The sequence below is a fragment of the Pezoporus occidentalis genome, unplaced genomic scaffold (genome assembly GCF_034315485.1).
Source record: "Pezoporus occidentalis ecotype Australia unplaced genomic scaffold, CSIRO_AGI_Poc_V1 ctg151, whole genome shotgun sequence".
NCBI lineage: Eukaryota > Metazoa > Chordata > Aves > Psittaciformes > Psittacidae > Pezoporus > Pezoporus occidentalis.
The window spans coordinates 3,187,171-3,214,187 of record NW_026913328.1 but is presented as its reverse complement, the minus strand read 5'-3'; the positions used below and the strand labels follow the sequence as shown (position 1 = coordinate 3,214,187).

General features: G+C 38.5%; 1 protein-coding gene across 4 annotated transcripts in view; it reads right to left on the bottom strand.

Moving 5' to 3' along the window:
• Nucleotides 1-1,168: 1,168 nt before the first annotated feature.
• Nucleotides 1,169-27,017, bottom strand: part of ADGRL4 (adhesion G protein-coupled receptor L4) — an 80,015-nt gene continuing 54,166 nt past the window's right edge. For 3 of the 4 annotated variants that reach the window (XM_062611279.1, XM_062611278.1, XM_062611280.1), the window contains 6 exons: nucleotides 25,630-25,833; nucleotides 24,379-24,599; nucleotides 24,218-24,284; nucleotides 5,003-5,094; nucleotides 3,382-3,550; nucleotides 1,169-2,850 (listed from right to left, as the gene is read on the bottom strand). In XM_062611279.1, coding sequence (XP_062467263.1) covers nucleotides 2,788-2,850; nucleotides 3,382-3,550; nucleotides 5,003-5,094; nucleotides 24,218-24,284; nucleotides 24,379-24,599; nucleotides 25,630-25,833 — 816 coding nt within the window. In that variant the 3' untranslated portion in view covers nucleotides 1,169-2,787. Of the gene's footprint in view, nucleotides 2,851-3,381; nucleotides 3,551-5,002; nucleotides 5,095-14,978; nucleotides 15,009-24,193; nucleotides 24,285-24,378; nucleotides 24,600-25,629; nucleotides 25,834-27,017 lie in introns of those variants that run through there. The other variant, XM_062611282.1, reaches the window with a different exon arrangement.

The window sequence follows — 27,017 nt, the reverse complement described above, 5'->3', positions numbered from 1 at the left end:
TTCAGAGTGAAACCTTAACATTTTACTTTTTATCTGTCTTGTCAATCATTGTTTGTTTTCTTTCTTCTTGTTGGCCCCACCTGGAGATGTCACATACTTCTCAAAAGCATGTAATATGAAAAAATGCTGAACAAGTTCTTATTTTTCAAACCAGCCAATTATTTACCAGTTGATCTAACAAGTACATAAAATTTATTTTTGGAAAAACAGTTTATGCAGCTGATGCATGGCACCTGTGTGCAAGTTTGCTTAACAAAATCATAACTAATGCCCAACTGTAATTTTTCTGATTTGATATTTCATATCATAGACTCATAGAACAACACAGACTGGAAAGGACCTCAGAGAGTCCCTGCTCAAAGCAGGGTCAGGTATGAGATCAGATTGCTAAGGGCTCTACCCTATCATCTTAAAAACCTCTAAAGATTTTAACACAACTACACAACCTCTGTGGGTAACCATTTCCAATGCTTAACTCTTCTCACAGTGAAAAGATTTTTTCTCATATCTTGCTGAAACCCTTCTTCCAATTGATGCCCATTATCTCTCCTCCTCTCTCTCTCTGGGTTGGGGCTTGTGTTATTAAGGGCTGTGACAAATAAAACCTTTTATTTCTTGTCAGTATTTCTGCATGCATTAGGGAGGACAATTACAATACCCTTCAGGCTTTAAGGCAATGAATCTAAACAAGTTTTTTTTTTCCTGCTCCTTATGTGTTGTATTAAAAGACGAAAACTCATCCTTGCATGTAAAGAAAACAGTTTCAATGAAGATCTGCTCCAGAGACTGGAAAAAACAGTTTTCCTATAAAGGACGTCCTTTCATTAAGATGTCTATTGTAACTTAAACAATTTATGATATATTTTCTTTTCCAGGAATGTTTTCAATCTCACTGAGCATGCTGAAATCATTATATAGTTCGTAGAGATGCTTCTTTGTCCAGTCAGATTTAGTATAGTTACATTTCTGCAGGAGATTAAAAATGATGTATTAGTAGCTATCCTTCTAAAAATACTCTTTTAAGTAATATGTACCTGTATCTTCCCAAACCTGGAAGAACACACACAAGAACAAAGGAAATAATACAGCAAACAATTCAGGGCAAATAATTATAACCATGAGAACTTACACCAGTGTATTTATTTAAATAAAGGGAAACGTCAAAATGTGCAAGCTAAGAACATGAGTTTATTCACATATTTTACATTCAAAGGACCAACAGATTTTTTTTCCCCCAAGAAAAAGGGCTTTTCTTGTGGTTTCCAAAGTTTTGTCAGAGACATGGAATATACTTAATGAAGCATATCACTGCAGTGCATAGAGTGAAAGCCTTGTGTGTAGGGAAAAAGATAAAAACCAACCAAACAAATTAGACCATTACCAACAAAAGGTTTCCTTTAATATAAATAAATCTCAGAGTAATGCTTTATTTTAACAGACAACACAACAGTGGGATTTATTAAAAACTACATATTTACAGTGCCTCACAGGTAAAAACACTGGGCTTCATCTGAGATCCTAGACACTTCCTGAGAAGGCAATGTGGATTGAGGATTGCTCAGCACTTCACATACACAAGCTAGGTGCTAAAAGGGTGAAATTAAAGCATACTTTTAAAGTAAGTCAGATGGGAAAGGTGGAACCGCTGATGCATCATATCTATGCCCTGATCTGGAAAAACCTGCACCTCAATTACTCTGTTTGTATTTCAGTAGATCTATGGATGCTCCCAAGGTTAAACACAGGATAAGTGTTTCAAAACCAGGAGCCTCAGAGGAAGACAACTGCTTGGCTCAAAGATTCTGTGAATAAACTGCTGTGGTTACAATTTTATGTGGTATGGAGGCACACACCACTGAATTTAAATCTGCATTCTTCTGCATGGGTGATTACTACCACTTTTAATTTGATGCTACAAGGTCTGGATTCCAAATATCAAGTGACGAACTTATGAAAGCATCTCCTTCTCACAGCCTCCAAAATCATTGTGCCAGTTTAGCAGATCTCAGTCTTTTTGGCAATTAAATAAAACAAGAACCAGATCTTTTTCAAAGTATTCACAAAACAATCTTTCACTTATAAAATGGCTGTCCCACCATTCTTGTATCAGATCTGACCTCAGCTCTTAAGATCTAAACAGTTCTTTAAAAGTTATAAAAATAAAGAATTGATTAATATACAAACATATATTTCAGAGTGATAAGAGAATAATATTAAACAAATTCTTTCTTTAATCTACTTTAAATTAAAAGAAATGTTTTCAAAAGTCTGGCCTGAAGCTGATCTTTATCTATTGATTCTTTAATGGAACCCATTCCCTGCAGATGACCACATACAACTTAAATGTAAGAAGCTCATTGTTACGAAAAAATACAGTGAACATGTTTCACTAACAAGGCAATTCATAAAATCTGCTGTGCCAGTTAGATTTTGGTATCTTGTTTTCAAAAACTGCAGATATTTCTAATATGAGAAACAAAACCTGAAAGTCATGAAAAATCTTGATCTTCTTCAGAAATTTGCTTTTTTTCCCCCAGCCTTCATTAATATTTATTTTGCAATAATTGAGTTTGTTTTGTATACCGTTTGTATACAGCATAATATAAATGCTTTGCATTAGTGCACACATATGTACAAAACCAGTCAGTAATTCAATTAAGAGATATGCCTGCTCACTGTATCATTTCGTACTTTCACAATAACACATTTTTTCCATAATATCCATAACAACATCATCTAGCTTGCTTCCTTCTTCCACTGAAATGCTTGTGCATATTTTTCTTCCGTTTATCTCAAGCAGCCGAAACAGCAAGGAACGTTTTTGAACAACCTATAATATTCTTCCTGAATCTGAAATAAAAATGTTGCATTAAAATATGGGATTGTTTATTATTATATATTTATTAATACTTCTATATGTCTTTCAAATAATTTTGTACTGCTCCTTTCACTAGATGTCTTAAGGTAGGGTTGGTTTTGACCTTAGGACAGAATGGAGGAAGTGTTATCACAGAATAGTGTGGGTGAATCCTGCTGTTCACTGGAAAGGCTGGAAGTGAGTTTTTTTGCACACACTGCATTATTTCACTGGGTTAATGACACTATAACCAGTTTTATAATTAAAAAAGAAAACCAAAACACTTTTTTTCATATTTCATATATTGGTTTTAAACCTGGGGAGAAATATGTGAGAAGGTAAAAGTTAATCAGAGATTTGTCTCCACTGAAAGTGTAGGACAATTTCACATTTTCTCTCCTCTCCCCCATTAATGGCACAAGGATTTCCTTGCTGCACCACAACTCCACTTCAGGACTGGGGAGCTGCGTCTGTAGGTACACGAGACTGTCTGAGTGGCCTCCCACAAAGAATGGGACACTTACCTTCCTAGACAACACACAAAGAAATATGAAAATGAACATCCCCTGGAATGCATTGAAGATTGTAAAAAGATATGCTGTAACTACGGATCCCTGGACAACATGGAGGACTCCAAAGATCCACGTAGCCCCAAGGAGGAACAGGAGAGCAAGAGCACCTCGGGCACAGGATCTAGACAGGAAGGAAGCATTGTGAACAACATGTGGGCAAGCGCTATTTTCCTTCTTTTACCTCTTTGGAAGGTAAATGCTGCCTAGGCAATTTTTTCACATCTGCAAAGTCCTGAGAAATGCAAATACATGGGCTGTTCTTTGGGGTGTGCTGTAGCATCGTGGCACGAGTAAGCTCGCATAATCACTGCTGAAGAGCAGAGTAGAACTGGAGGGCCCTAAAACACTGGCTTCTTTAATGTTCAGATACGTTTTCTCTGGTGTACTGCAGCACCATATGATTCGATTTAAATCTACTGTTAGTGTAATACCCCAAGGAAAAACATATGTCTGTTATGAAGCATTCCCCCCTTTTTCCTCCTCCTCCTTATCTTCCTCAAAAAATAACCCAGAAAATTGTACAGTATGCTCTTAGGTCAGTACATGTGCATGACATCAAAAGGTTACCAGGCTGCCTCTCAGGTTCACTGCAGAAGACGGTGCCAGCTGCAAAACTAGACTTACTTTCTTTCATTCTTTCTCTTAAAAAAAAAATTGTTTTTGCTCACAGACTTGAGCAAATTACAGCATGTTGTCTTGGAAATGAAGCCACTGATTTCTTTCTTATACACTCTCAGACCAGTCCTTGCAGGACTTCCATTGAACAACAGACATTTTTAGCATTGTTCATCTGAAAATGAATAATTTTCAACTTCGTTAAAACCAGGTCACCACATGAAGCTACAAAGGGTGAAGAATACGAAAAAGTAATCAATCAAACAATTGCTAAATCCTAACTATAAATCTAGTGCAATGCATTGAAACTGCAGGAGTGTTCCTAAGCAACACAAACAGTAAGTTGTTTTCAATGTTCCCTGTAGTACACTTCAGCTTTTCCTGCACAAACGGTCTTCAAGGTCCTTATAAATCAGTTTTAAAGAGACTGAGCTGATGGAAAAATCATAGCAGCATGCAAAGTAAAAATCCTGGAGAGAATCCTGCCATACCCCCTACCACCACAGAAGTACAATGTCTTACTGTGGACTTTTTACAAACAACATGAATGGCTTGATTGTCTTATCACTAAATTACTTGTTAATTCAAGGCAAATATTTTTATCCTAATTCAGGCATAAGGTTTGAAATCTTTTTTGGCTTGCATAGAGGCTGTGGAAAGTAATTAAAAAAAAAAAGGACAATTACTTCTTTAACCTTGCCATATGTCTTTACCCTCTGTTTGATAAGGGCCACTTGTATTCCTTGTACACCTCTCACACAACCCCAGAGTTACTGTACAAGGTACTGCTCTGTGGGAATAAAGATTGCAAAATATACCTTTTAACAGAAAAAGAAATGATCTTTCTTTTTCTACAAATCCTCCAGAAGATTAAACTGTTATTTTTCAAAGCTTACTTTCATCTCTGGCTCTATTTAAACTTAGAGAAGATAGAATTTGTATTAATCGGCAAACTTACCTTATGTTTTCATAGCAACTAACTTCTGGCTTTAACATTGCAGTGTGCCGACATACTTTATAAATAATCACTCCAAAAGCCAACAAATTAACCTGCGGTGAGTGAAGAAATGGACTTTTAGTTCAAAACAGGATGCTTTTGAATTTCAGGAGCTATTACACATTGAAATTCCTGGGCACTGGAATGGGTTGCACAGGGAAGTTGTGAATTCTCCATCCCTGGTGGTGTTCAGAGCTGGGTTGGACAGAACCTTGCTTGACATGGTTTAGTGCGAAGTGTCCCTGCCCATGGCAGGGGGGTTGGAACTTGATGATCTTAAGGTCCTTTCCTAACTAACTATTCTATGTTTCTATGAAATGAAACAAATCAGATGAAGTTTCTGTATATTTGAAACCTATAGAATCCAGTGCTGGGAGGAGACACTCTTCTGTTCCACTTCTATGAAGAAAATATAAGCCCTGTAATAAACACTGATCAAACAAGGCTGTAATGCCACCTTATCTCAACAGTATCACTACAAATGGTCTGCAAATGTTTATTGATATTATTGGTAAAACTCTTTGATTTTCTGCTGAGATTATTGACCTTAACTAGAGATGATGGAAAGGAAAGGAAAGGAAAGGAAAAAGGAAAGAAAAAAGGAAAGGAAAAAGGAAAGGAAAAAGGAAAGGAAAAAGGAAAGGAAAAAAGGAAAGGAAAAAGGAAAGGAAAAAGGAAAGGAAAAAGGAAAGGAAAAAGGAAAGGAGAAAGGAAAGGAGAAAGGAAAGGAGAAAGGAAAGGAGAAAGGAAAAAGGAAAAGAAAAAGGAAAGGAAAAAGGAAAGGAAAAAGGAAAGGAAAGGAAAGGAAAGGAAAGGAAAGGAAAGGAAAGGAAAGGAAAAAGGAAAGGAAAAAGGAAAGGAAAAAGGAAAGGAAAGGAAAAAGGAAAGGAAAAAGGAAAGGAACAAAAAGGAAAGGAACAAAAAGGAAAGGAAAAAGGAAAGGAAAAAAGGAAAGGAAAAAAGAAAGGAAAAAAGGAAAGGAAAGGGGAAAGGAAAGGAAAGGGGAAAGGAAAAAAGAAAAAGGAAAAAGGGAAGGAAAGGAAGAAAAGGAAGGAAAAGGGAAAGGGGAAAGGGGAAAGGGGAAAGGAAAGGAAAGGAAAGGAAAGGAAAGGAAAGGAAAGGAAAGGAAAGGAAAGGAAAGGAAAGGAAAGGAAAGGAAAGGAAAGGAAAGGAAAGGAAAGGAAAGGAAAGGAAAGGAAAGGAAAGGAAAAAAGGAAAGGAAAAAAGAAAGGAAAAAGGAAAGGAAAGCAGAAAGGAAGGGAAAGGAAAAAAGAAAAGAGAAAAAAGTAAAAGGAGAAAGGAAAGGAAAGGAAAGGAAAGGAAAGGAAAGGAAAGGAAAGGAAAGGAAAGGAAAGGAAAAAGGGAAAAGGGAAAAGGGAAAAGGAAAAAGGAAAAAGGAAAAGGGAAAAGGGAAAAGGAAAAAGGGAAAAGGAAAAGGGAAAGGAAAAAGGGAAATTGAGAAAACAAAAAAGCCCCTCCTCCCTATGGATTTTCTATTACACAGTATTGTGTAGAGCTTGACAAAATGTATGTCTTTTGTTGCTGAATAGCATCATATGTTCTGAGGTCTTTGGGGTGTGAAAACTTTCAAGTGGCACAAAAAAACTTTGAGGTTTACACAAAGAATTTTTTAAGAACTAACTTTGGTTGAAAGGCTTCTTGCTGTGTATTCTCTCTTATATTTTATGGTTGTTTCATAGGTGAATAATTTCAGTTTTTTTTCCTGCCTTCTTTAAAATGGCATTATTTTATTTCAGTTTGAAATAGAAAAAAGCAACTAAAAACCACAGTTTTGCAAATGATGCTCAATTATAGTTCTGAACCTCTCTTTGCCCAGCTAGGCTTCATTGATCTTTCATTTGAATTTATACTGCATTCATTTAACAGTGTGGATGGGTTTGCTTTCTTGCTTAAAAAAAAAAAAAAAAAAAATCTTACTCTGCTTTGCAGCATTTAACATCAGAATCTATTAAAAATGTTAGTAAATGAACCAAATTTTAGCTGGATGTCATCCAGATGCTATTTGTAGATCCTTGGTTGTAATCCCTTGGTTGGTTCCTGTGGGCTTCCAGCTGTAGACTGAATAGAATTAATGCCTTCCCCAACTTGTTTCTCCAGAAATACTGTGTGGTTTTCCTCCCTCCTTCTTTAAAAAAAAACAACCCTGAACCCTCTGAAATGAAAACAAAAGGCTGATGTAGGAGCACAGCATCACTTTAAAAAGAATCATTTTCATTTGTTAACACTTATGTATGTCCTCAGAATATTTTTGTTGTGTCAAGGGGGGAGTATGTGATATTAAATGCAGGCTCTGCTTTAATTAGCTGCATGCTCATACTTTAATACAGCATAATGTATTTACAATTTGATAAGACAGGAGATAGAGCTGATTAGCAGTTTAGGGAATTAATCCTTCACTGAATACCTTGTACTCGCACTGATCGTGAGAGCTATTCTGAAGCTCCTTATATTTAAAATTGTAATCTATAATATCTCCTAAACCAGCAATTTTTCAAAGTTAATTATAAGTCAGTCAGCAGTTGTGGGTAATTATATGCAGACTTAGATTTTATCTTATATTTGTTGGTGAATAATATATCAAACAATTTAGTGCACACACTGTAATCTGCATAACCTACCTAATGTATTTACTAATCTGAAAAAGGTAGGGTGAAATGTGACCAAAGTACCATGAGCATGGAGAATACACACAGCTACAGAAAAGAGCTATCCAGATCACAGCACAAACCACACGACCAAACTTCCTCTCTGGTGGCCTGTCATCAAAATCACGAATGTCAATGAGAGCCTTCTTTTTGCCATTAATAGGTTCTGTAAGAAGTTTTATGGGCCAAAACTCCTTATCTTTTGGCCACATAAACCAGCTGCAGAACTGGAGATGCTCTCCTGAGCATGGGATTGAGCATGAGCAAGGATGGGGGGAGGCTGAGGGGCAGATATGGGGCCTTGTGGCAGCAAACTCTATTTCTCTTAGTCCTAGTGGGGCTCCTTTACACAAATACTATTTACTTTATCCGTTGTACAGAATAATAGGATTTGGGCCTCTGCATTAAAGTAATACCCATTAACTACAATCTTTTCATTCATCAGCCCATTCTAATGGGAATAACCTGTACCAGGGGAATGGGAGAGGTTAACACTGGCTTCTCGAAGTTAGCTGCCAGAACACAATTATAGTACAATACGTCTCAGGTAGCCTCGCAGGAGGTAGTGTTACAGGGTAATGAGGGTGAGCTTAACTTCTGAAATACCCAGTCATTTCTAAGATTTATTAAAGCCTTAAATTGTTTTTTTGCCCTATTTTGAAGCACTCCATCAATAAAAAATATCTATAGCAAAGTGCACAGACTGCCTTTACACAATGTTCAGTGTCTCAAAACAGTAGCTTTTAGGCTACATAGCGTGCTTGTTTTTATTTATTTTTAACCTAAGTTAGAGGCCTCTGGAACAGCATTTTGTCCTTATGGGACAATACAGGTAACAACAAGTAATTGCAATTGTTCAGTGACACAGAAATGCAGCAAAATTTGAGGGAAAACAGTAACATGAACTCATGGGTAAATCCAGGACAAAAAACTAGCTAATGATAATGTGCCAAGTGTGGCCTTTAGAGAAAACTGGGAATCCAACAGGAATCCTAAACCAAACATATTTTGCTTCAACCTGATACTCTACATGTTCTTTGCCTCAGCTATTTCTGGGAAATGTAAAGTAAAAAATTCACACTGGATGGCTGAACTGAGAAGGAATACTGAGAAGTTGGACTAAAGTAAGGGGAAATGGCATTTATATAACTAATATCCTCAAAGAGCCATACATGTTTCAACAAATGGCATGGAAAATCAAATCACCCAAAATTCCCAGATAAAGAAACAGCCACTTAAGACATTTGAATTTGTATCCAAACATGAACTTCAAATGAGCAGAAATGGACTTAGTAGGCTGTAAAAGTCATCAAAATATAGATAGGCACAAGGAACCCTGGATCCCCTAATCTTCTAGCTGGGCCAAACTGAGGGGCTTCTAAATGAGAGGCACTGAAACATCTAAAAAAGCTTCAGCTGCTACTTATAGCCAAATACTGTTTTATACTTACTTTGGTTGTAATCGCGTGTTTTCATTTTTGTAATTAAAGCACAATCTTCAGATCTTGTTGAATAAACCTTCAACGATGCTATAATTAAGGCTGCCTTAAGGTGACAAGCAAGGTGAATGAGAATGAAATGGCAAACATAAGGCACGCTGTCTCCAGAGAGGCAGTAAGTTGGAGTGGAGCAATATGTGCAGGCAACTGTGAAAACAAGCTCAGGATGGGCTTTGCACAGGCCTGGAAAGGGCCAGCCTGGGAACTGCTGCTGCCACATGCCGGCTTTGGGGAGAAGTTACCTGCATAATGAGCAGAGATACTCCACAGCTTTGGGTAAACCCAAAGCGTGAAATGTTGTGGCAGGGCCACAGTTTTATCAACTGAATAATGACATTACAGTGTGACATGGCAAGTTCCTGTGCCTTTGTTTTCAGTGTTATTACATGGCTGAGGAGTCAGAGAAACTGCTGCAAGTCCTGAGAGGGGCTTCTCAGCAAGTCTAATAGGCTAAAGGGGAATTGCACTGATTCTAAGCCCAGAACTGAATTCGTTTTTTCTCTTATTTTATTGAACAAGCCACCCCAAACTTCTACTGGGCAAACAGCACACTCAGTCCTTACTATTTCACAAAGGAAACCTCCGACTTTCTCCCTGCAAGCCCAATTTTGTGAGGTGCTGAGCATCCTCAGCCCTCCCTCCCTCTGAGATTCAGTGGGAATCAGGTGTCACTCAGCACGCTCAGGTGCACTACAGGACTAATTTTAATAATTAATCTATTCCCCCCCTTTTTTTTCTTTTTTAAGTGGTTAATCAAAGACAAGGGCTGATATAGGAACAGTCTCCACTCATAACATCTCCAGGGAATCATTTCTCCATAAAGATATTTGTAAAAGTGTTTTTAGCTTTCTTAAATTCTGGAAATGTTGTGGTATATTTATGAGCAAACGGTAGAAAACTGTGAAATAGACATTGAATAAGGGCAGTTATTATGATCCCATGAAATCAGGATTCTCGAGATAGGGGCATCTACATTTATGTATCTGTGTAACCCAGAGTAATCTCCAAGGAGCCACAAATCTGGATGAGCTAGGTTTTATTCTACACCTGTGACTGAGTTGAAAGGGAAGATGGTAAGTGACACATCTCTCTTGGGGAGATCACCTTTGTGAAGGGTCACAAGGATTTAGGACTTAGGAGTGACTTCTGGCTCTGTTAAACCAGTTGCAGGACTCCTGTTAAAAAGAGTCCTGTCAAGGCTTTACAGATCACAGAGAGTGGCATTCTCAAGGGATTTGCAGGCAACAGTGGACCCTGCTCTGGATATCACTCTGCAGATTAGCACTTGCATGTATAATGGATGCACATTGCGGTCTAGAGCAGGTTAGTGAAATTTTCCTGTGGCTGTGTTTTGGCAATCTCCATGGTACAGTTCCCATGTTCACAACTGTGATGTGTGCTGGTAAGATACAGCAGGCACCCAAGGAAGAGTTCAGAGCTCTCCAGAGTGGTACAAGTCCTATGGTTAGATCTAACCCACAGCCACAGCATTGGTCCAGATAATTTCTCTTGTAAAGAAATTCACAGGAGAGTAAGAGGAATTGAAAATGCCAAGAAGTTTCCTGGTGCTTTCCCTATCATCTTGTCAACAATAAGGAGGTTTTGCCAATGGAATTAGACTGGGGAGCTCTGTTCAATTAATCACATGTATTTTAGGATAGGACGGGAAAAGCAATGTGCTGTGTTAACCTAACTGCACTTAGAGATAGGATGGTTCTCTAAGTCTGTTTGCAGATTTGCATCCCTCCCTCTGTCTCAATGCTACCAGGGATCAGGTTAGGAAGTTAAAGCCCAAGTAGAATTAGATCTGGACAGGGCAACAAGAAAACCTTCTATAGATACGTTGGTGACAAAAGAAAACTTGGGCACTTTCCAGAAAGAAATGGGAGACCTGATTACCTGGGATATGGAGAAGGTTGAGGTAGTCAATGACTTTTTTCCTCAGTCTTCACTGGCAAGTGCTCCAGTCACACCGCCCAAGTTGCAGAAGGGAAAGGCAGGGACTGGGAGAATGAAGCATCACCTGCTGTAGGAGAAGAGGTTCAAGAACCTCTAAGGAACTTGAAGGTGCACAAGTCCATGGGACCTGATGAGAGGCATCCATGGGTCCTGAGAAAAATGGCAGATGAAGTGGCCAACCCATTATCCATCACATTTGAGAAGTCGTGGCAGTCTGGTGAAGTTCACACTGTCTGTAAAAGGCGAAACAGAGCTCCCATTTTTAAAAGGTGGAAAGAAGGAAAACCCTGGGCGAACTACAGGCCAGTCAGTCTCACCTTGGTGTCCAGACAATCCTGGAAACTATGCTAAGGCACATGGAAAATAAGGAACTTATTGTTGACAGACAATATGGCTTCACTAGGGGCAAATCATGCCTGACAAATTTGGTGGCTTTCTATGACAGGGTTACAGCATTGGTGGATAAGGGAAGAGCAACTGACAAACTGGACTTGTGCAGAGTATTTGACACTGTCCCATGTGACATTCTTGTCTCTAAATTGGAGAGACGTGGATTTTAAAGATGGACAGATTGATGATTAAGGAACTGTCTGGATGGTTGCACCCAAAGAGTTGGCTGTGTCCAAGTGGAGACCAGTGACAAGTTGCATTCCTCAGGGGTCAGTATTGGGACCAGCACTGTTTTAACATCTTTGTCAGCACCAGGGTCAGTGGGATTGAGTGCACCCTCAGCAAGTTTGCCACCAACCTGTGTGGTGTGGTCAACATGCTGGAGGGAAGGGATGCCATTCAGAGGGACCTGTACAGATTTGAGAGGTGGACCTGCACAAACTTCATGTGAAGTTCAACAGGGCCATGTGTAAGGTCCTGCATGTGGGCCAGGACAATCCCAAGCACATGTACAGGCTGGGTGGAGAATGGATTTAGAGCAGCCCTGTGGATAAGGACTTTAGGCCATTGGCTAATGAAAAGCTCAAAGTGACCAAAGCAATGTGCACCTGCAGACCAGAAAGACAACTATATCCTTGGTTGCATCAAGCATGCAAAGAAGGTGATTCTCCCCCTCTACTCTGCTCTGATGAGTCTCCCTTGCAGTACTGCATTCAGCTCTGGGGCCCTCAAGACAAGAGGGATGTGGCTTTGTTCAAGTGAGTCCAGAGTAGCTGAAGATCAGAGGGCTGAGGCACATCTTCTATGAGACAGGCTGAGGGAGTTGAGGTTATTCAACCTCAAGAAGAGAAAGCTCCTGGGAGATCTGATAGAAGCCTTCCAATACCTAAAAGATGCCTACAGGAAATCCGGAGAGGGACTTTTTACAAGGGCATGTAAGGATAGAACAAGGGGTACTGGCTTTAAACTGGAAGAGGGTAGATGTAAATTAGCTATTAGGAAGATGTTCTTCACTGTGAGGGTGGTGAGACACTGGTACAGGTTTCCCAGAGAAGCTGTGGCTGCCCCAAGCCTGGAGGTGTTCAAGGCTAGGTTGGATGGGGCTTAGAGCAACCTGGTCTAGTGGAAGATGTCCCTGCCCATGGCAGGGGGTTGGAACTGGATCCTTAAGGTCCTTCCAACCCAAACAATTCTATGACTACTTGGTTCTTTCCCTCAAGATTGGGATCCAGAAGATCACTGAGAAACATTCTTATCTATTGTCTAAGCAAATTACAAACGTCTCTGTTGATTGCTAACTGTATTTCACAAACTAATAATGTAAAAATGAGCATGTAGGTCCTAAAATGCTAAATGTTTCAAGCTGTTGGAGTTTTGCTAATAGCACATTGCTTAGCAACTGCTATATTTAAAATAGGTTCTTCATTTCACTGTTAAATGTCTGTATTTTACATACTGGAAGAGTAACATAATGTTCTATCCTTAAGTAAATACGATGTTAGTGCTTCACACCACACAAAAATCTCTCTGTGTAGTTACAGAATGATAGCTATTTTTAGTTGAGCGCTGAATGGTATGAAATACACAAAATTTAATAAAACATGCAAAACATCTGCCTGCAAATAAAAATATTTGCACTCATGTTGAAGAGTTGTAGTTTCTTTCATAATTAATTACAATTAAATGGTAAGATAGTGAGTGAAGTGATATATTTTAATTCTGCTCCATCAAGGTAGCTGACAGCTGTCAAATTTGGCAACTAAAAAATCTTTTTTTCCTTCCTCTCCCCCTCCCTTTTTTAAGTAAGACAAAAGAGCGTTTGAAAGCTCAGAGGGAAATGGCCCATCTTTCGTGGCAGTAGCTCACTTAGCACCTGGACATCAGGTAAAATGAAACAGATCAGGACAAGGCATTCAAGAAAATTTTGTCCAACATTTTTTTTTTTGAAAAATGTCAGCTCATTAGCACTAAAAGACATTTACTGTTTTAGACTATACTTTCACCTGGAAAGGCTTCCTGACTAGGACAGCTTTTCTGATTAAAATCAGAAAGGACATACCTGAACAATGAAAATCCCCACAGACAGGGCATTTATCCAGGATGTTGGAGGCATGGGAATAATTTTCTGTTATACTTAATATTCAGACTAGGCTATGACCCTTAGTTTCTCCAACCTCTGTACCAGCTATTCATTGCTATTGCTCTGTCAGCCCTGCTGGATTTATTCCATGGCATATGATAATTAAATATTCACTGGAGCAAGGAGACCTGGATCTCCCTCATCTCCCCATTCCTTATCCAGGACTATGTGAAGACAGTTCTTTTTTTAAACAGAGGGGTAATTGTTTAATATGACGCTGCGGTTTTGAGGCTGTTTCCAATACACATGTATTTATATAATGAAAAAGGAATTGGTAGTTTCATACATGATATCTTTGTATAAAAGATACACTCCAGCCTTTCAAAAGTTATTAAACCACTTTAAATACCAGCCTTTTGAGGCTCTCTATAGTTACAAAGAAGAGAAGGTATGAGAAAGAGGCAGCTAATTCTAAAGATTCACACATACTAGCTCTGATTCAGTCTGAGCACTTTATATTCAAACTTCAAAAACGAAACCCCCAAATCGTTCCCTTTTCCTTTCTTAGTCTCTGTCTCAATAATTGATGAAACCATCTATATGCTGATGTCAGATCTCTCAAAAAAGAATGAGAAAATTTCTCCCGCTGCTCTCTTAGGCATATACTTGAATTTTTTACATATATCATATTGAATTTGGTTCTTTCAAAAAATGTCTGAAGTTCAGAGCAGCTGTATCTGTATCAGTCTTTACAATGACCCTCATTATGAGTGTTTGAATTAATGAGCTTGTGATGCTCTGAATTCTGCCACAGAGAGCAATCCATTTCTGTCTTTCTGTCTGTATGGTTAATGGCTGGGTAAAATGCCAACATTCAGTGGGTCATCGTTATTTCAGTCAGGGGAGAACAGAATTAAGCTATTAACAATACAACAGTTTAAGCTTCAAAATGAAAATGTATGCCATATTAATTGCATCAAATTGGACACAAGCTGGCCATCAAACAGTCTGGGTTTGTCTCCTGACTGATTTATCTCATTATCATGTCCCCAGTGAATATATCTTCTCCAATGCTTTAGGTATACAACAGCAGCCTTACCTAGGAGTAGGAACTGTAACAAAACCATTAACAACCTCCCTTTAGGCTATATTTTTGGAAATACTTTCATTAATGCAGGATTAGAGTTTTATGATTCTAAGATTTTAATGATTTCACTTGTTTTAAAAGATAAAACATAGCTAAATGAGTTAATGTCAAACTCTGTCTCAGGAAATACACGATTATCACATAGGGTTTCTCTTTATATATGGATACTTTCAAGTTGTTATTTTACATACCTTAAGCTGTAGATTTAGACTCAATTATATGTTTTCTTTATATTTTTAGAACACTTACAGCAAGCTGTAAATAAATATATAAATACATGGAGTTTCCATATTTTTCAACAGAGTAATCCGACTCTCAGACTTCAGATTTAATGTTTCTCATTGGATTACAAAGCTAAACACATGCTGACCTTAGTCTTTTTATTTAACCTCAGTTCTGCAGCCAAGGGCAGCAGGGATGAGCCAGTAGAGCTGTATCTGACCTCAGCCATAACTAGATCCAGTGATAGGAACAGGTTCTATCTTGCTCACAGCGTAATTAATCACTTTATTTACTCTTTACCTTTTCCAAGAACCTTTTTAGAAGGTGCATTTACTTGTAAAATGGTCATGACATAAATCAGGTTCTTTAATGAATTGATTCCAGGTGCATAAAAAACTTCAGACTCCATGTTATACCTCTTCAATGGTTTCTTTTCATAAATGCAAAACTCTCTTAGGCTGCATCTGAAGCCTTATGCAGAAGCCTGCAGGAGTATTTTTATGTGGCAAAGGAGTTTTATATTCTCTTTTAACACAGCTAGCTTCAGTGAATGGGTGAGATACCATCATGATCATGACTGAGATGTCAAGTCTGACAACAGGCTATATTTGCCATTTTGGAGGTGTGACTAGTTGGAAGAAAGCTGTCTATGCCTTCCACAGTTTGCCAAAGTTTGCCAAACACTATAAAAGGTTTGGTTCTTGGGCTTTTTAGAAATAGTCACAATTCTGCTGTGGATGTAGTCTCAAAATCCCATTTTACTCAAAGCCACAAAAACTCTTTCAATGACCAAGTGAGATTTCCAGAGTATTCGTATGCAATTACTACTGTAAATTTAAATTGCTTCTCTAAATGCCTGCAAGCAATGAATCAAAAGGACAGTAGAATAGTGGAAGAATATGTGATATGAGTGAGAAAATGTGTACTGTGGATGTAGTCATTGTGACTAAGTGGATGTGGTCATTGGACAGTGGATGTAGTCATTGGACTAAGAAGGTCCAAAATACTTCAGTCTATGTTAACTATCTAAAGCAAACTTATGGTGGTCCTTTTAATAAACAATTCAGGGTAAGCATAAGTTTTTATAGGAATTGTACTTATAGCAAAGCAGGGTAAAGAATCAGCAAGAGAATATTAAGCAACTAAAAAGCCAAACAAAATCTAACCTGATTTAAACAGTTGTGCTTTTTTTCTTGGGAAAAAAAAAATCCATTGAGGCATAATATATATGGAAACATTAAAGTAGGAGGCACAGTTTATAGAAATCACAGAATCACAGAATAGTTAGGGTTGGAAAGGACCTTAAGATCATCTAGTTCCAACCCCCACTGCCATGGGCAGGGACACCCCACGCTAAACCATGCCACCCAAAGCTCTGTCCAACCTGGCCTTGAACACAGCCAGGGAGGGAGCATTCACAACCTCCCTGGGCAACCCATTCCAGTGCCTCACCACCCTCACAGTGAAGAACTTCTTCCTTATATCCAATCTATACTGTTTAAGTTTCAACCCATTACCCCTTGTCCTGTCACTACAGTCCCTAATGAAGAGTCCCTCCTCAGCATCCCTATAGGCCCCCTTCAGATACTGGAAGGCTGCTATGAGGTCTCCACGCAGCCTTCTCTTCTTCAGGCTGAACAGCCCCAACTTTCTCAGCCTGTTTTCATACAGGAGGTGCTCCAGTCCCCTGATCATCCTTGTGGCCCTCATCTGGACTTGTTCCAACAATTCCATGGCTTTTTTGTGTTGAGGTCACCAGAACTGCACACAGTCCCCCATGCGAGGTCTCACGAGAGCAGAGTAAAGGGGCAGGATCACCTCCTTCGACCTGCTGGTCACGGTCCTCTTGATGCAGCCCAGGATACGGTTGGCTTTCTGGGCTGCTAGCGCACACTGCCGGCTCATGTTACATTTCTCATTAACCAACACCCCCAAGTCCTTCACTGCAGGGCTGCTCTGAATCTCTTCTCTGTCCAACCTGTAGCTGTGCTTGGGATTGCTCCGACCCAGGTGTAGGACCTTGCACTTGGCATGGTTAATTCATGAGGTTGGCATCAGCCCACCTCACAAGTGTGTCAAGGTCCCTCTGGATGGCATTCCTTCCCTCTATTGTATCAACTGAACCACACAGCTTGGTGTCATCGGCAAACTTGCTGAGGGTGCGCTCAATCCCACTGTCCATGTCACCGACAAAGATATTGAACAGGATAGGTCCCAACCATGATCCCTGAGGGACACCACTTGTTACTGGTCTCCAGCTGGACATTGAGCCATTGACCACAAGTCTTTGTGTGAGGCCATCCAGCCAGTTCTTTATCCACCGAGTGGTCCACCTGTCAAATTGATGTCTCTCCAATTTAGAGACAAGGATGTCATGTGGAACAGGGTCGAACGCTTTACACAAGTCCAGGTAGATGATGTCAACTGCTCTACCCCTTTCCATCAGTTCTGTAGCCCTGTCATAGAAGGCCACCAGGTTGGTCAGGCAGGATTTTCCCTTAGTGAAGCCATGCTGGCTGTCACCAAGCACCTTGTTGTTTTTCATGTGCCTTAGCATGCCTTCCAGGAGAATCTGCTCCAAGATATTGCCAGGCATGGATGTGAGACTGACTGGTATGTAATTTCTCAGGTCATCCATTTTCCCCTTCTTGAAAATGACGGTTATATGTCCCCTTTTCCAGTCATCAGGAACTTCATCTGACTGCCATGATTTTTCAAATATGAAATCTTACTAGAAAAGAAGGATGCCTGGGGCATTAACCTACACTAAGTTATGGGATGCTTCAGGAAAACTGCACAGTGAACTGGCACCTGTTAGTACTTCTCCCCTTGCCCTCGCCCTCCACTTGTACCCCCTCTGCTGTTTCCACTTGTTTCACTCTTGATAGGGGACATGCTTGAGTTTTCAAGTCTAATGTCCTTTCAGTGAATCTGAGGAAGAACTTTTTGACGTGTTCTCTTATCATATTACTCACTAAGTTGCTTTAAAAAACTCAAAAAAACCTTTTTTACAGAACATCTTTCTAGGATCTTTGAGCTTTATGTGATGAATGTGTTCCTATATAACATCATATTGTTATGTTGTTATATATAACATCATATTGGGTTCGAACTAGATTATCTTAAGGTCCTTTCCAACCCTAACTATTCTACGATTCTATGAACATAAGAGCAAGTAATTTTCATAACGGCTACAGACTCTTTTCCCAAGTATTTCCAGGGACTTTAGAACAGGGGCTTTAATGACAGAGGAAGGGAAGAAGGAAAAGTGCAAAGGAGGGACCTTAATTTCACATAAAAGCCTTGGTGTTGCTGAGAAGCTCCATCCACTGGGTATGGCAGTATGGAAGCTGTGGCTTGGAGTTTAAAGCTCATCCTTTCCACTGAGCAGGGCAACTACTTTCTGACTCAATGATTATTTAGCACAGAATTTATTGCTCTTGCTGAACACCGTTGTTGTTTGAACTAATCTGTTTTGACCAAAGCTGCACACTCAGTATTTAATACCACTATATAATTAATTATCTCCACTTTACCCACAGTGGCGTAAGAAATGCCATGGAGACACCTTTAAGTGAAGCCACAGAGGGGCTAATGAAAAGGGGACTATTTTTTTTCATAAAGAATAATAAAGCAGTTGCTAGTCCCTGTAGGAATTTTATTTCCACAGAAAAGGCAGACTGAGGAACAAGAGTGGATATAAAAAAATCTTTAAACCAACTACTTTTTGAAAAATATACAGTAAATGGTACAGAGTATGCTTTTCTCATCTATCTATGAAACTTAACTAAGCATTTATCACAAATAACCCTTTGGAAAAAAAACCCACAGAATTTTCCAAAACATATATATTCATTAAAAAATATGGTTTGTTGTAATGGAAGTCAGAAGTCGAACAACTTTTTCATTATTAGTCCTTAGAATGTCAAGAAATGTCAAGAGTAACAAACATGAGCTGCTCAATGAATAACAGGAATAATAACGTGAAGAAGCCCGAGGAGGCAGTGCTCTTGATTACATCAGAGTTGTGTAACTGACCTTAGAGGGGCTGCTTGGTTGGGATTTTTGCCTGCTCCCCCTCCCCTTTTTTATTTCAAGTGGGAACAGTGGACTATCAGACCATGCTCAATGTTGGAATCTGCAAAAACGTAAAAGTTTAAACTCTTTGAATATTTACTTTTCTACAAGGGAGATGTTCAGTTTGAATGGCCTAGATTAAGTACAAGAAATATGTGAGTATATGAGAAAGAAGCAGAGTAATGGATTTGCCACAAAATTTTTCTGCATTGATTACAGCAGTATTACTAATCCTGAATCAACCTAAATGTACAGAACTGAGTATTAGAGCTGTCCAATAAGATTTGATGAATGCACTAATCCATTAATTTTACCTTTTTTGTTGAATAAATTATTTGACAAATAATGGTAAAATTCATCAAATAAATTATCTGATGAATGTATTTTTTAAGTAATCGACTAGCTCTAATGAATATGCAGGCAGTTCCTTAATGGGAAGCATTACTCTACTGTTAGCCTGCTTTCATCACTCATATGTCTCTTTTTTGTATTTTGCAACTGCAATCTGTATATTTTATTCATTTACCCATTCATTTATACATGGGAAGTTTAAAACAGAAGGGTTAATCAATCATTGCAATTCTTAGAATATTTTTGCTTTACAGTTGATTATTCATTACATTTATTACATACAGGAATGCTTAATAAAAAGAACTTGGTTTTTCTGAAGACACCTCTCCCAAGAACTATTGGCTTATAGGTTCCAAGTCAAGTTTACAAGAATGCCCTGAAAATTACAGGGTCCATTTATAAGCCATTTTTGTAGCTGCAAACACTGCAATTACCAGTTGTTTCAAGAAACTGGAGCTTGAAGCCAAGTCAGACACCTTCTAGGTCCCTGAAAACACACATAAGAGGACTAAACCAAGCAAGGGCGTACAGGAGCCACCTCCTCTCTGCACAGCACTAGGATGTTTAGGTAAAAGACACAGAGAGTGCTATTTGAATGATGTTCAATTTTGGAAATAATCTGACCTCAAAGAGCAAGTCTGGGTTTTGTTATTACAGAGGTGATCTCAACAAATGATACTGATGGATTTTTACCATTAAATGGCAAATTGCACCTGTTAACGTTACATGTCACACTTCTGAGTCCTCATTCTTAAAGAGGTATGCCAATTTATTATGGCAATGACAGTGGGTACAAGTCCAACTTGCATGAATCGAGACAACGCTGCCAAGGTCATATTCATGTTATCATGGGTGGCTCTGAATTTGCTCCACAAAGCTCAACTGAACAGATTTAATGGAAGAAATGTTTAGGAGAAAGGTATATTAGAAAGGTTGCCTATAGCTGCACTTGGATTATCAGTGATTCTCTTCTAAATTTTCCTTTTAATAGCTTGCAGACTTTCATGAATGCAGCATTAATAGTCTTTGCCCAACCCTTCCAAACAATGTACTTTCTACTGCCAGCTGGTCAACTAATATATAAAGCTGTCCCTCACAATAGATACAAGTGGAGGGATTTATCATCTTTCCATGGAATCTAAAAGATAAAGTTTCCAAAAATGCCAGTATTTAGAATAAATTTCTTATAGAGAGATAAAATCCAGAGTGGCTCCCACTCAACACAGAGCAAGCTGTCATATCAGAGGTGTGGAAAGCCGTATAGAAGTCCTGCACAACGGGAAGGAGTTTGTTATTGGCTGACATTTCATGCTCATCAAAACTGCAGCTATATTGCCCTGCAGACAAATGAGTATTTCATATTACATGGAGATGGTTACTGTAAGTTTATTACAAAAGAAAAGAACATATTCTATGGATATTTTTTTTCATACCTTTTATTTCTGAAGCTTATATTTGCATTTGCCTCAATCAGGCATGGGTTGTGGTGTGTGTGAATGTCTCTTAAAACTTGTGCTAAACAAATCACATGTCTATTAAAAATTTTAAAAACTTGTTATAAATAATTTCTCCATACTTGTATGCTTTGATCTAATCTAATGCATAGTTTTAGGTAAAACATTTGTGGTTCAAAAGATTACAAGTATTAGGAGGAAGAAATAAGTTCTAGAAATTATCTTCAGCTCGCAGCTTGTTTTACAAAGGTTCAAAATGCCCTTTCTTTGCTAACTGCATCTAAGGAGCTCCTGACCCACTCCTTTTCATGTAAAGTCACCAATCTAATAATAGTAATATTTAGATGGGATATGGCCATAACTTTCATTTAAGAATTCTAATAAAACATTAATATTAATAAACAAATACTTTCAGAAGTACTGTTTCTGCTTAGGCAACGAAGAGAACTTAGTTTGTACTCCTGATAAACACTTGAGCTCCCTATGGTTCACTATTACTGTAGTTTTAATGTTCAGGGATGTGTTTGAAATAATGTACCATGAGACAGAAAATCTGCTGGTACAGAACTGCTCTTGTTCTATATCATTCACATATTGTCTCAAAGCCATATTACAGTATAATCTAAAGCACGAATCTCCTGAGTCCCCACTCTCAGAAACTGAAAGCACCATTTGTGTACATGGGCACTTGTCCTATCAATTTTAAGGTCTCTGTGCAAGAATCATATTTGTCGTGAGTGACGTTTTAGAGATTTGGTATGCAAACTCTCCAGGCTATCTTAGAAAGCCTGCAAACTCAAAATTAGTAGATGAAGCTCAGGATTAAAGGTAAGCTTGAAGCTGCCAGATTTTGCAACTTTCTATATGAGGGTTGCAGTAACCTATCTGGTTATCCCAGAACAAAAATAACATTTCCTTTTCAGAGTCCTTAATTACCTCCTTTCCCGCCCCCCTTAATTAGCTGTGGGCAGAATGGAAATCTTGGAAAAAGATTGGCTTCTGTAATTAAAAAGACTTCCTGAGTGGCACTACTTTGGAAAAAAGTTTAATATTATTGTGGTGCCCATGCAGCATGATTAATAGGAAGACTGGACAATGGAAACTGAATTACTGCCACCAATGCGCCTTCCACAAAGCAGACATCTAACACCAACTTCATCCCTGACATGTGCCTATTTTCCTAAGGTTTTCCATATTTTCCTTAGACACTAACCTGGACAGAGTGTAAGCCAATTACCTAGCTCCCTGCTCTCTTTGAAAACATCCTTCTTGCAGTTCAGGCTTCAATTTATTATGACCTTATCAAAATAAGCTGTCCGAATGTTTTAAAAAAAAAAAATCCACAGCAGACAACGCAGCTTGCTGAAAGTGGGTTGCCTTTCCTCCCAGGTCTAGTAACATGATTATGAAGAGGCAATAACAAAGGTATCCTAATACTGTGAAAACAAGTTATCACAAAACCATTCCATAACATACAAAAAAACCAAGACAACCACCAGGCCCCTTGCTGTCCAGCTACAGCTCCTTTGTGTGGCTTCACTTAGGCAAAGGAGTGGGAGAAAACAAAAGAAGCTGTTTGGCTTCTATCCTCACCCACAGGTGGACTGCACTGGCACATAGGGCCTGTATCAACCTCTATTACCTCCTTTATATTTGCAGGGAGCGCTGGAAGATCTGGCGTGCCAAAAGAATAGCTATAGGCCTCAGAGCAAAATGAGGCTACAGGCCTTATGCACATCCATGCTTTGCAGGATTTGCCTCCGCTGCCATCTAGACTTATACGAAAGCCACTGAAGACCTGCTCTGCCTCTGTACTGTGCTTGGAATTAAGCACAGCTCAGTTGGAGCTGAAAAAGAGGTTACAGATGCATAAATTTGGGGCATTTTGTATATTTTGATAATGCAGCTTTCCTGTGCTAACAGTGCAGTGATACATCACTGCCCATAAATCTTCACCTGAAGGCAGATGAGGAACAGGAACGATAGCAATAACAAAAAAATCCCATCCTTGCTGCCTTCATGGAAGAAAGAGATAAGGTCCAGAGTGGAAATAGGAAACTGACAATTTAAACCTAAGAATTGTAAGAATTTCCTAGTAAAGGATGGTCTCTCCCCATGAATTTGTTTTACTGTAGTAACCTGCTGTCCATCAGGGCAATCTGACAGCAGAAGCACAGATCCAAGGGAGGTTACAGTGCCTTGGCTCTCTCAAAGTCTGCCGTGCTCACCAGGAGGGTGAGATGGGGAGGAATCACCCTGCAGTTGCATCTGGCAGGTTGCTCCCAGCCCATCCCCAGACTACAGTAGGAATTCGGGGTGAAATTTGATCAGAATTATACCTGATACTTTATTCAGCTTTGAAATTGCAAATACTTTGAAATAAAACTGTTTTACTATTGTCTTGTGTGCATTAGGCATTGCCAGTTCTTTTTTACAAATCTTCACATTTATCACCAAATAAATAAACCCGGTGTATGGTTATAACTGACTTGACCACAGATGCCACAAGTCCTCACCATTGTACCTTCTCACTATGTTAGTTCCAGCTATCGCCAGATCACTGTCAACTCAGTCATACACAATAATGCCCCATTACAGTTGGAATGGTTTGTTAAACTTTATAGCACTCAGAAATGCTCCTGAGGCACCAAAATGTCTTGTTTCAGAATTGAACATATAATACCTGCCAAATTTGCAGGTTTGAAGCCACTTCCAGTAAGAATTAAAAAGGCCCTTTTCACAGCTGAAATAGGGCTATCAATACTTGACTTGTCTGCCCATGTGAAATAGTGGGTTCTTTTCTCTGACGTCGCAATTTAGTTTAAAATAACTTTGATGATGACAGGGTACAAGCAAGTGATAAAGCCACAAAGATGACAGTCTAATCTTACAAAGATGACCCATCCCTGATAAGAGATTAAGTCACACAACATTTGAAAAACCAGATTATCTGTCTGCTAGGATAGTGTCTGTGTACACCTCCTGCTGAGCCATGCTGAGATGCCAATGACATACAGAGATGCTACTTCTTAAAAAAGAGAAATGCTTCACAGAATTTCTGAAACCATCAGGATAGAAGAATGTAAGCAAGCAAGAAAAGAAGCTCTTATCTTATATTGAGCTTTTTTTGGTCAAATATTAATTTTTCAGGCTAGTAAAGTATTTAGACATACAGCATATAAATAATTTAGAAACACTATAAAAAGGTCTAAATTAGCCAATTTTGCCCTATAATTAGCACTCACAGCTATGCTGGCAATGGGTGGGTGATTATTAAACACCTTTTATTATCGGTTTTATGTACTACAATAAAAATGAAAATTATACTTACAAGAATTATTAGACATGCTGGTCCTATAAAACTCCATATAAAGTTGTTCTTCGTGCTGAGCCAACATCTGAAAAGTAAGCAGCAGAAAATGCCTTGAAATGTGCTATTGTGACTATTGCATCCTTAAGTATGTTGATTTGGACACAGAAACAGTGACTTACACTTCTGTGGTGCCATAGTACTTGTATCCTAGTGCGGCAGAGATTCCAACAACCACAGCTGGACTGACGTAGCCAAAGACATAGAAATTCTTATGCAAGAAACCCTTGTTGTAGATGACTCCCACCACTATAAGGTAGAGGTGAATACCTTCAATGCACATCCATGCAAAAGCAGCTAGAAGGAAATAATGGAGTAATCCGGCAGTAATTGAACAGAAGAGCTAGAAATTCAATCAGAGAAAGCAAGAGTCATAATTCTATTAATATGTCTGTTAATAAAACAGCATATGCACAGCAACGTAGTGAACTCTAAAGTGGTGGTCCAGCAGCCCACGTGTAGTACTGATTGACAAGAACTTGGCCTACACCCATGAGCTCACTTGTTCATTACTGTTTTCTGTAGCAACTGGTAAGATAAAGAGACTACATTCAACTTCTAGTGCACTTCTTCTCAGAAAAACTATATAAACAACTTGACAAGGTTGATACCATAGTTACATCGGAGCAGTCTGTATGATTTCCTGATCCAGATGAAGTTCATTTTTACAGTTTTGATAACAGTGTAATTAGGCATCACAAGGAATTATTTCCAAAATTACTTTTGTTACTACAAAATGTTTGTAAAATGATATTTCTTGATTGGTTGGTACTGGAATGTCATCTCATGGATAGCAGTTTGCAGTTTTTCAAGTAACTTTAAATTCTATTCGACTACTTACAGTAAGATTATTTTGATAATTTATGCATAATTTAATTTCCTAAAACTATTCTGAGATGCAAAAATCAACAGCCCTTCTTGTATGAAAAACAACAGGGAGAAGTCAAGACCTCACATGCATAAAGAAAATGGGTCCTCCAGCCAACACTGCTGTATCTTAAATGCTAGCTTGGCACTACAGATGGCCTGGCTTTTAGGGAAAATTGTCACCCAGAAAGCCACCAGCATGGCTTTGTACAGCGTCCAAATAGATGAGAAAAGTGAAAATGATAAGCATATCAAGACCACAGTCTTTGATAAGATGAAAAAGCTTAAATGAAAGCCATAGAGCAATGTCAATACACACCAGTTCAGATGAAGACCCTACTTCTTTAAATGATCATTTTGTATTTTCTGTTACTAGACTGGGAAACCAATGTCACTGGAATATTCATACTGATACTGGGAAATATTGGAAGTAGATGGAAAATCATGTCTTATACAGTACATTTACTTTACAACACAAAATCAAGATATGAGTGAAAACTACCCACCTTATTATTGTTCATATTAATTCCAATCAGAAAAATAAGTTCCGCCAGGAAAAGGCTGCAGCAGAGGTTTTTGTGAATTGTCGTTCTAGTGCTTTGAATTTCACTGAAGAACCAGAATGTAAAAATGCACATGGAGAGGCAAATCAACGAAATAATTATTCCTAGCTGAGTGATTCTTGTAAGAATGTTATAATTTGTAACACCCTGGGGGAAAATTATAATATAATATTTAAAAGAACAGCTTTGTACCTTCTCAAGAAAGACCTCATTCTATTATACATTTTTTTTCGTCTTTTCTACAAAGTATTAATCAAAACTGTTTGTAGAGTTTCACTGCAAACTTACACTTTGGATAGTATAAAAAGTATTGTTTTTTTGTAAGACATAATTCATGGAGAAATTAGTAATGAGCTGCATATATTTCTGCTCTTGCATTTTCTGATATTTCTTAACAAAACTTTTTTATTAACATCAGTATCTCCTAATATGCTTTAAAAAATCAGATCATTTTTGTGAATAACAAATACACTGGCAGTAGGACATATATTAATATGACATGAACATTTTCTAATATAAAAGGACTTATCACAGCAGTGACTTAGATAAGCAAAACTGAATAACCCTCTTACTGCATTTGCAACATGATCAAAACAAGACTCTGAAATAACAATCACTTCAAACAAATGCTATCCCAGATACGTAACATGAACATTCTCCAAAGAAACACAGGCTATTTTAATATTAGATGTGAATATTTTCTGTACAGGAATACAGTTACATTTGCTGCTTGGTATTTGCACAAAGAACCTCTTGAAGTACATGACTGTGCAACAGCATAAGGGTACTATTCAGCTGACCATAAAATGTATCTAAGTAATTTTTTTTCTAAATAAAGAACCAGAGATTATTCTCCTCCCAAACTTCTTTTTGAAAACAACTGTATAAGTACCTGCAAATGTTTTAAATATAAACTGAAGATTTAGGATGCTATTTAGCAACCAGGAAACAGCCTCTGTCAGCGTGAAATTCACAGTGTGAGAGAACTGTCTCAATACAGTATATTCATGCTAATATTCTGCTTGCTGTCAGTTCTGATACCATGTAAAGCTGCCTCCTGAGGCAGGACCTGAGCTCCCACAGATCCCCACACAGGCCCTGGAAATCTATGGGGCCTCTTAATGTAACAAAGGGATAAACTGAGTGGTCATTCTCATGATTTTGTGCTTGTCATGAGTGCCTATGTTTAATAGTCATAAACTTTACACTGATTTATGCTGTTGAAAATTCTCAGGAAAGAACTTAAAGCAGATTTTTAGATGCCAAGGTTAGACAAATGGGTGGCAAAGTTTTGTGAGAGAGAAATTCAGGGCCATATGGTTACTGACCAC